This window comes from Ranitomeya imitator, chromosome 4 (genome assembly GCF_032444005.1).
Source record: "Ranitomeya imitator isolate aRanImi1 chromosome 4, aRanImi1.pri, whole genome shotgun sequence".
In the NCBI taxonomy this organism is placed as follows: Eukaryota; Metazoa; Chordata; class Amphibia; order Anura; family Dendrobatidae; genus Ranitomeya; species Ranitomeya imitator.
Genome location: NC_091285.1, coordinates 631742538 through 631752544, shown reverse-complemented (window position 1 = coordinate 631752544; position 10007 = coordinate 631742538). Strand labels below are relative to the sequence as shown.

The 10007-nt window shown below is 36.9% G+C and overlaps 1 protein-coding gene across 1 annotated transcript; it reads left to right on the top strand.

Moving 5' to 3' along the window:
• The first annotated feature begins 5694 nt into the window (after positions 1-5694).
• LOC138676991 (interleukin-1 beta-like) lies at positions 5695-9716 on the top strand. Its single transcript, XM_069766755.1, has 7 exons — positions 5695-5767; positions 5874-5922; positions 6294-6342; positions 6642-6861; positions 7563-7742; positions 7850-7989; positions 9032-9716. Exons 2-7 carry the CDS (start codon positions 5879-5881, stop codon positions 9242-9244), a joined length of 846 nt encoding a protein of 281 aa, XP_069622856.1. The 5' UTR covers positions 5695-5767; positions 5874-5878; the 3' UTR covers positions 9245-9716.
• The last annotated feature ends 291 nt before the right edge of the window (positions 9717-10007 follow it).

The following is a 10007-nucleotide window of genomic DNA, read 5'->3' as shown; positions in this document are numbered from 1 at the left end:
AAGTGGAAGAAAGGCTCTCACAATAGGGAACAAGGGATGGGGCACCTCCTAGCTCAGCCTATGCCTATTCCTAAGCTCCCCTAACACCCTATGCGGGTTCTTCCCCCTGTCGCCGTCACAAACTTTGTCTCTAGCTGTCACCTCACTATACCTTGGATAGTGCACTGGCCGGCAGATGGTGCATACACGGGGGTAGTAACAAGCACGAGACAGGTAAAGACAGGGAATAAGGAAACTTAACTTCCAAACTGCTGCTGCAAACTCCACTCAGCAGAGAATACGGAACCAGGACCTCAAACAACTGATAAATGCCGACACCAGAGAGCTTTACACTCATCGGCTGATCTCCAGAGAAACTCTATCACCAGCAGTAAGTTGATGCGACAGGTGACTGTTAAATTATGGAGGGAGTGGTCACCATCCACATCAGCAGACCAGCAACACCGCAGCTGCCAGCAAGGAAAACTCATATAAACTCTTGCTGGCCTGAAAAGAAAAATATAGATATAGATAGTAGTATAATATAGTGCTCCTAATAAAGCGGTGTCATAAACAGTAGTATAATATAGTGCTCCAAATAAAGTGGTGCCATAAATAGTAGCATAATATAGTGATCCATATAAAGTGGTGCCATAAATAGTAGCATAATTTAGTGCTCTTTACAAAGGGCTGCCATAAATAGTAGTATAATATAGTGCTCCATATGAAGGGGTGCCATAAATAATAGTATAATATAGTGCTCCATATAATGTGGTGCCATAAACAGTAGTATAATATAGTGTTCCATATAAAGCGGTGTCATAAATAGGAGTATTATATTGTGCTCCATATAAAGCAGTGCCATAAATACCAGTATAATATAGTTCTCCTTATAAAGTAGTGCCATAAATACCAGTATAATATAGTTCTCCTTATAAAGTGGTGCCATAAATAGTAGTATTATATAGTGCTCCATATAAAGGGGTGCTATAAATAGTAGTATTATATAGTGCTCCATATAATGTTGTGCCATAAATAGCAGTATAATATAGTGTTCCATAAAACGTGGTGCCATAAATAGTAGTATAATATAGTGTTCCATATAAAGCAGTGCCATAAATAGTAGTATAATATAGTTCTCCTTATAAAGTGGTGCCATAAATAGTAGTATAATAAAGTGTTCTATATAAAGCAGTGCCATAAATAGTCTATATATATAATTGGCTAAGGGTTTTTCCGTCTGTCTGTCCGTCTGTCTGTCTGTCCTGGAAATCCTGGCGACCTCGACCAATCAGCGACGGGCACAGTATCGATGTAGAAATCCTGCGTCTATGATTTGTCGAGGCCGCTAGGCCGTGGTTCTAATGATCCAAAGTGGAATTACTACACTCACTTATCTGGTAGCTGTAAAGTGCATATTAGTGCTAAGGTGCAGGGCCGGCGTGTTGAAGGGAGCGCCATTACAAACCGCTGCCACCACTGCATACAAACTGCTATATAAACCCCTACAGAGCCACTACTGGTGTGATTATCCCCCTGGACGAAGCCTAACCGCGAACCGCACGTCGGGGTCCTCCTATTGATCTGCATTTCAGGTAAAATACACCTTGACCTGTCCCCATGCCGTGCACCTTACCACTAATATGCACTTTACAGCTACCAGATAAGTGAGTGTAGTAATTCCACTTTGGATCATTAGAACCGCTATAGACTTTGTTATAGGTAGTTTCTCTGCCATGCATTCTCTATTTACTTATGGTTTTTGTAGCATATTTTTTATAATCTAGGCGTGTAATTGTTGTGCATTCACTTGTAGGCATGCTACCTTTAGCCCATGTATCTTTAACTTTGATTTATTATGATATATGTATGGGCTATATAAACCACATGTATGGTAATCTACTGACGAGCACTTTTGATCTTCCTATTGGGCCTGTGTAAGTTTATGCCGATTTATGTCATGCACATTTAGGTTTACTCCTGCCTACTTATTTGTATCTTCTGGGATCATTTGATTAACTATAGGTTGTTTTTGTGGTGTATTTATCCTATGCAGACAGTAGATTCTGTCACTATATCACCATTGAGTACTATTGGACTTGTTTAGATTTTATATGTATCATTAATAAACTTTAGTGTTTTTATTGGCAATAAGCTTCCGTTGTTTTTTCTGATTTGATACAGTGCCATAAATAGTAGTATAATATAGTTCTCCATATAATGTGGTGCCATAAATAGCAGTATAATATAGTGCTTCATATAAAACGGTGCCATAAATAGTAGTATAATATAGTGCTCCATATGAAGCGGTGCCATAAATAGCAGTATAATATAGTGCTTCATATAAAACGGTGCCATAAATAGTAGTATACTATAGTGCTCCATATAAAGCGGTGCCTTAAATAGTAGTATACTCTAGTGCTCCATATAACGTGGTGCCATAAATAGTAGTATAATATAGTGCTCCATATAAAGTGGTGCCATAAATAGTAGTATACTATAGTGCTCCAAATAAAGCGGTGCCAGAAATAGTAGTATAATATAGTGCTCCATATACAGCAGTGCCATAAATAGTAGTATTATATAGTGCTCCATATAAAGCGGTGCCATAAATAGCAGTATAATATAGTGCTTCATATAAAACGGTGCCATAAATAGTAGTATAATATAGTGCTCCATATAAAGCGGTGTCATAAATAGTAGTATAATATAGTGCTCCATATAAAGCGGTGTCATAAATAGTAGTATAATATAGTGCTCCATATAAAGCGGTGTCATAAATAGTAGTATAATATAGTGCTCCATATAAAGCGGTGTCATAAATAGTAGTATTATATAGTGCTCCATATAAAGCGGTGCCATAAATAGTAGTATACTATAGTGCTCCATATAAAGCGGTGTCATAAATAGTAGTATTATATAATGCTCCATATAAAGCGGTGCCATAAATAGTAGTATAATATAGTGCTCCATATAAAGCGGTGTCATAAATAGTAGTATTATATAGTGCTCCATATAAAGCGGTGCTATAAATAGTAGTATACTATAGTGCTCCATATAAAGCGGTGCCATAAATAGTAGTATACTATAGTGCTCCATATAAAGTGGTGCCATAAATAGTAGTATACTATAGTGCTCCATATAAAGTGGTGCCATAAATAGTAGTATAATATAGTGCTCCATATACAGCGGTGCCATAAATAGTAGTATAATATAGTGCTCCATATACAGCGGTGCCATAAATAGTAGTATAATATAGTGCTCCTTATAAAGTGGTGCATAAATAGTAGTATTATATAGTTCTCCATATAAAGCGGGGCCATAAATAGTAGTATACTATAGTGCTCCATATAAAGTGGTGCCATAAGTAGTAGTATAATATAGTGCTCCATATAAAGCGGTGCCATAAATAGTATATAATATAGTGCTCCATATACAGCGGTGCCATAAATAGTAGCATAATATAGTGCTCCATATAATGCGGTGCCATAAATAGTAGTATAATATAGTGCTCCATATTTAGTGCCCAATATAAAGCGGTGTCCTCGCTGAAGTGCTGCACTAAGGCTACGTTCACATTAGCGTTGCGCGCCGGTGCGTCGGCGACGCAACGCACGACGCACAAAAAACGCGCGCAAAACGCGCACAAAAACGCTGCGTTTTGCGACGCGTGCGTCGTTTTTTGACGAAAATCGGACACACGAAAAATGCAACTTGTTGCATTTTCTTGCGTCCGACGCTAGCGTCGGAAACGACGCACGTGTCGAAAAACGCGACCAAAAAAACGCACGCGTCCCCTATGTTAAACATAGGGGCGCGTCGCCGCTGCGTCGCCGCTGCGTCGCCGACGCAACAGCGACGCACATTAGCGTAACGCTAATGTGAACGTAGCCTAAGGCTTACATCTCTATTGCCTGGGGCAAAATACCGTCCTGCTGTACAGTATAATCTGGTTAATCACTCACTGCTCTTCCTCTTCCTTTCGTTCTTCAGGCGTTCAAATGACACAAAGACTACAAGAGTTATTTCATACACTGTGGGAAAGTTTCTGTGAAGTTCCAGTGAAAGTTTTTTGAGGCTACAAAAACCCTTTGGAATGTACATATACTGTATACCAATACTACGTACAAACCTGTACTATGGTGTCGTCCTGGGTCACTCAGAATCTGCTGTCAGATTAACAGGCAATTCGCAGATTGATCCTTTATTGGATTATTTTGACACTTCTGGTCAAAGTAGAATTCTGGAATAATGAATGGAAGATTAATACAAATTTTACTTTAGATTTTTTACTATTTTTTTTTATTTATTTTTATTCTCTTTAAAGGACCAAACTGGTGTAAAAAACTAAAAGAAGCAATAGTTACTGATCCCCAGTCCAATGCATACCTGATTCCCACCATTCTCTGCTTTTTGGTCCTATCTCAATGCACCCAAAAACCACAGTAAGTAGGCTAAAAAAAAGGAAAAAAAGAGAAAAAGAAAAAAACAACACTGATAGAACAAGTAGATATTCATGGAAAGTCTGAATGAAGCCTTGGTCCTATTATTCCTCCGTAATTTAGATTATGCAATAATATCACATCAATGGCGCTGCAGACAATAACTGAGCTCTGCCCACAGGCACGAGCCCTTAGAGCTGCTGAGCTCAGTGATTGGCTGCAGCGCCGTCAAACGTGATGTGAACACTGCAGACAATAACAATATTAGGAGCAGCAGCGGAAACTAGTCACTGGACCAGGGAGGGGTGAGTAAAGCGCTTTTTTTTTTTAATAACTGCAGACGAGAGGCAGGGATTTTCTGAAAGCAAAAAAAAAAGGCTTTAAAGTAAATTCCTGGCCACTAATAGGGCATGTGCAGACGTTGAGTCTTTGCAGTGGAAATTTCTGCATTCAAAAAACACGTCTACTGGCAGGCAAAACGCAGAGTATAATGCGCACGTTTTTTTAATGCCATTTTTTATCCGTTTTTATTACGCTTTTTTTTAACCAATTCATTTGAACGGGTTAAAAACGCTGAAAGAATCGACACGCTGCAGATTTGAAAAAAAAAACGCATGGTGAAAATACGCAAGGTAAAAAGAAAAAAAGCACAGTGTGCGTGAGGTTTCAGAAAATCTCAGTCATTTTTCCTGGTACTGTAAAACGCTGTTTTGTTGGGGGGTTTTTTAAGCACAAAAACACACTGAAAAAAAACACACTAAAAAAACAAACTGGAAAAACACCCTGAAAAAAAAAAAACACTGAAAAAAAACACACACAAAAAAACACTGAAAAAAAACCACACTGATAAAAACACACTGAAAAAACACAAAAAAATAAAAACATAAAAAAAAGTTGCAAAAAATCTGTGTGAAGAAGCCCATAGTCTTTTGAGATGATGCTAGGAAGTAAATACCAGCAGAGATCTGGGAAGCCTCAGATTAGGAGTTGCTGGAGGTCAGGGAGGGTGAGGGTTTATTGTGAAGGGGGTCAGTCTCTATTATTCTACCTGTGCCTGCTTTATTCTAAAGGGCATTATCCTGAAACTAAGGAAACCCCACTGGTGAAATCTACATGTACATGTGAAATCTTGAAAATCCAGTTTTCTAATACAAGGCAGAAGAATGAACAGCACAATGACAAAAAAAAAAAGAGGAAGCCAGGAAAATCCCCGGTATTGCGTAAGACCCTGAGCAGTCGCCTGTCTATAAAAGCAGCCGCCCATCAGCAGACAGATCAGTAGCACCTCCACTGCCGGGATCAGGTCGTCTCCAGGACTTCTTATTTTCTACAGTTTTTTATTTAAGGTATTTTATGATTTTCTGTTAATACGTGCTTTGTGTGTTATTGACATATTTGTGTCGGTCTGGATTTATTCCCTGTATATTTATGTTGTATATTTTCTCTCTACAGACATAATGGCAGAAGTTCCAGAATATAATGACATTTCAATGGAGTACAGGTAATAATTTACATTCATCTCTATAAAGAAGGTTGGGGCTTGTACTAGGATATCCGCGGGGCTATGCACAGCGCTCAGTGTGCTGCCGTAATAACTATAGGGGAGAATATCACCATGATGTAACATAACACACATTCTTTACATAATAAAAAAAAATGTAAAAAAAAAAATATATATAAAAAAAATAGAAAGTCAGTCATTTGTACAGGATGAAAAGATGTAAAAGATCTTATACCCAACCTACGTGTTACATAGAGAAATATTAGCTGAGTACTAAAGAATTTGAGAGGCTTCAGGCTACAGAATAATTAGGTCTTACGTCGCAGTATTTTATTTCCTTATCTCCTGAATGTCTTTTCTTTTCCTTGCAGTGAACATGTAGAAGACTTTTACACTGATGAAGTGTCCATCAAAATCAAGGTAAATGACATTTGATTTTATATTTTAGTTAAATGATTATTTTTTATTTAGCAAAAAGTGTTCAAAATTAAAAGTTGATACTAAAAGAAGGATTTTTCCATTTTTGCAGCATTTTTTTTTAAGGCTTTAGGTGATTTAAGGGTTTGGCCACTACATTTTTTTATTGATAGACCATCCTTAAATCATCATAAATTTTTCATTTTGCCGGTGTTGAATGTTCAAAAGCTGAAAGAGCTTCTATGCGGACAGCAGATCTTTAAGGAAAATCCAATAACAAACCTGTAATTTTTGCTCTACAGACCAATAAGAAGCATCTACAATGGAAACACCATGAGGAATGTTGGTCAACTTATCTTCCTCAAATAAAGCCTGAGATAAGAAAGCCCGAAAAACCAATGAGCTGCTTCAAGAAAGTTGTAATGCTCGTGGTAGTCGTGGAAAAGCTGAAAGGAATAAAAGGAATTGATAAGCTGAGCTTTTTCAATGATGACGACCTGTTGAATCACATCCTTGTACATGGTAAGATCATTCACAATTATTAAAAAAATGACCTTACCGATAATATGTCATTTTTCTTAGCTTGTTGTGAATATCACTTTTCCCCTGAATCCCGAGTTGTTTTCCCTTTGTTCCTGTGCTGCTTCATTCCTGAGATACAGCCCCTTCTTCTTTGTATGTAAATCGAGCCTTGTTATCAAAGTGGGTGTGGTCAGGAACCCTTCTCTGTGGGAGACCACGCCCAGTTAGCTAACAAGACTAAATTTACCTACAAGGAAGAGAGTGCCATATCTCAGGAATAGACAGGCGCAGAAACAAAAGAGTAACATCGCCAGATTCAGGAGAACAGCACAATTTATTCCAGTTTTTAAAAAAAAATCATATTTAAGGCAAATGACAAGTCCCTTTTAATAAATAAGGGTCTTATTAATGTAGAACAATAATAATCTTATTTCTTAAAATGACATATTGCCAATTGATTTCACTGCACCCTATGTAAAAGTATTAATTTTTAAAATTCTAGTTCATTAACATATAATAAGGAAAATACATATATATGATATTAATAATTGCTATGTATTTAGTTCACCATCATTTTGATATGTTGCATGTTCTCCACTACCAAGTTGTAACTCTTATCAGAGAGAGATGTCGTCGATATATCCATGCGTCTATTACTGATAAAATTAAAAACTTCTTTGCTTCATTTTTTTTTATAACAGAAGACATCACTTGCAATTCAGTTGAAACGCAAAATGCAGTCAGCACTCAGTTTATGTACAATAAGACGACAGTGCACGTTATTCGTGACCAAAGACAGAAATGCTTAACTCTCCAAGAATTCCAAGGCAATGCCCGTCTTTTGGCATTGTTTTTGCAAGGGCAGAACATTCAGCAAGAAGGTAAGGCTTTACTTAGAGATAATAATTCTATATTCTAAAAAATGTATTTCACAAGACATTTACGTCTAAAATATTACGTGGTGTTAACACTTTGGCTTCTCTTGCAGCAAAAATAAATGTGGGCACCTACTTTTCAGCAAAACCTGATATAGAGAAGCGTCCAGTCACGTTGGGTATTGCGGGACGCCAACTTTATTTGTGTTGCACTCCTGAAGAGGGGACGACAGATCCAGTCCTAAGCCTAAAGGTCAGTACATCCCTCCATTCATTGTCTATGGGAAAATCCAGTCACGGTTCCATTATAAAGGAGCATTTCAAATCCATGTTCTTGGGATCAGTGTAGGTCCCAGTTGTCAGATCCAGAATGATCAGCAGATTATTACTTTATCTGTAGATAGATGATAACATTCACTGTTGGGAAAAATACTTTAATAAATATTGTAACAAATATTCTGGAGTTACAAACTGGACACTTATGGGGCAAAAATAATGTCCATAATGTAAAATTTGTCACACTTGATCTCTGGTGGCTTTTTGCTCTTTTGCTCCAGCCCTGAAACTTGTTCAAAAAGGCATCATGGCCTATCGCCGCACAACAACTTTACTATAATGGATGCCATAAATTAACATACATTGTAGCTGAAATCAATGCCAGATTGGGATTGTCAAAGTTTTATTTTATGGCACATGGGCAGCCCAAAAATGTACTTCTTAATAAATTTGGCACATCTTACTCCGGCAGGCTTTAAATTCAAGACTGGCATGCAAAATATAAATCCATAAAATTTCAACTTAATTTAGATTGGAGGTTTGATCTCTTAGGTTGGGTGTTTGGTTATGTCTGCTTCAAAGTCAAAGATTGGTAAGAATAAAAGCCGAAGGTGTTGAGCCTCCCCATACACATTAGCCTATTCTGTCGATAGCAATGGGTGTAGTCAACAGTCTAATATATACGGTAGTCTTAGACAATTTATTGATCATTGATGGGGAAGCTACAGATCCAGCTTGTCAGAATCTGAACTGACGATCCTCTAGTTCTACTGGAGATAAGTCTCCACCAGTCATGTCTAGTGGCGAAACTCTCATAAAGAACACAGGAGCTCTTAACCGAACAAGCGCTCCCGTGTTTGGACGGATGATCGGCCGAACCAACTGATGTGTATGGCGGGCTTTACACTTGCCGCATGGTTATATGAATTATGGATCACTTCAATTTCATTTTTTCTATATTTGATGAATGCCTTTATTCCTGGAATTTCCTAAATTTCTCTTTTGTGTCTTTCCTTTAGGAAGTGGCCGACATTAAACAAAAACAGAACGATGACTTGTTACCCTTCATCTTCTACAAGAAAGCGAGCAGTACTATATACAACTCCTTTGAATCCGCCGCCTTCCCGGGCTACTATATCAGCACATCTCAGCAAGAGCGGCAGCCAGTGCAATTAATGCCAGAGAACAATCAAACCTTCCTGCGAGACTTCATAATGAATCCAAATTTATAGTTTGCGATCCACCATTGTGTATATGTACCGTGTACATATTGTCATTAATTCTTTCGATCTGTATATACCAACACTTCTGGCCACAATTTTGAGACATTTGTAAATTTCACCCAACATCTTAGTGTCTCGCTCATCGAGAAAAACCATAGAAAGCATTCTTAGAAATAACAGAATCTGTTGTATTAATAAACACTTTCATAAAGTTTAATTTCTCAGTCAGAGAAGAGATCAGTAACTCCCTGAAGAGTTCATATGTTGTCTAAAGCTATATTTAATATTATTATTTTATATTAGGTAACAGTTTATAATTTTTTTACCGTTTTGTATTTTGTCTATAATTTGTAATTTATTTTTATGGAAAAAATGCTGTTTTTTTATTCCATTTCAGGATGCGTGAATAAAAACAACATTAATTAAAATGTACTGTGCAGTATGATAACTTTACAATGTTAATATATGGAATTGTTATATTAAAAAAAAAACACTTAAAAAAACAAAAACAATGAGTTTGTGTATAAGAGCAAAATCATTTTGCAATTGGGACAATGACAATGATATAAGTGATGTACTTAATAGAAAAAAGAAAACAGGGGCAAACAAGTATAAAACACAAATAACTAAAGTTAATTTATGAATATATGCAAAAGATAAATGCACAGTAGAAGGGAAAGATCAGACTAAAAGATTAATATCATAAAATATAGATAGTAATTATGATCTATAATTAGACCCAAAGTTACTGATGTAAAAGGCAAAACAAGAA

What these genes read in the sequence shown, in the direction of transcription:
- LOC138676991 (XM_069766755.1), top strand. Translation starts at nt 5,879, where the DNA reads ATGGCAGAAGTTCCAGAATATAATGACATTTCAATGGAGTACAG. An exon ending in GACATTTCAATGGAGTACAG is followed by an intron (nt 5,923 to 6,293) that starts GTAATAATTTAC and finishes TTTTCCTTGCAG; the next exon opens with TGAACATGTAGAAGACTTTT. An exon ending in GCAGAACATTCAGCAAGAAG is followed by an intron (nt 7,743 to 7,849) that starts GTAAGGCTTTAC and finishes CTTCTCTTGCAG; the next exon opens with CAAAAATAAATGTGGGCACC.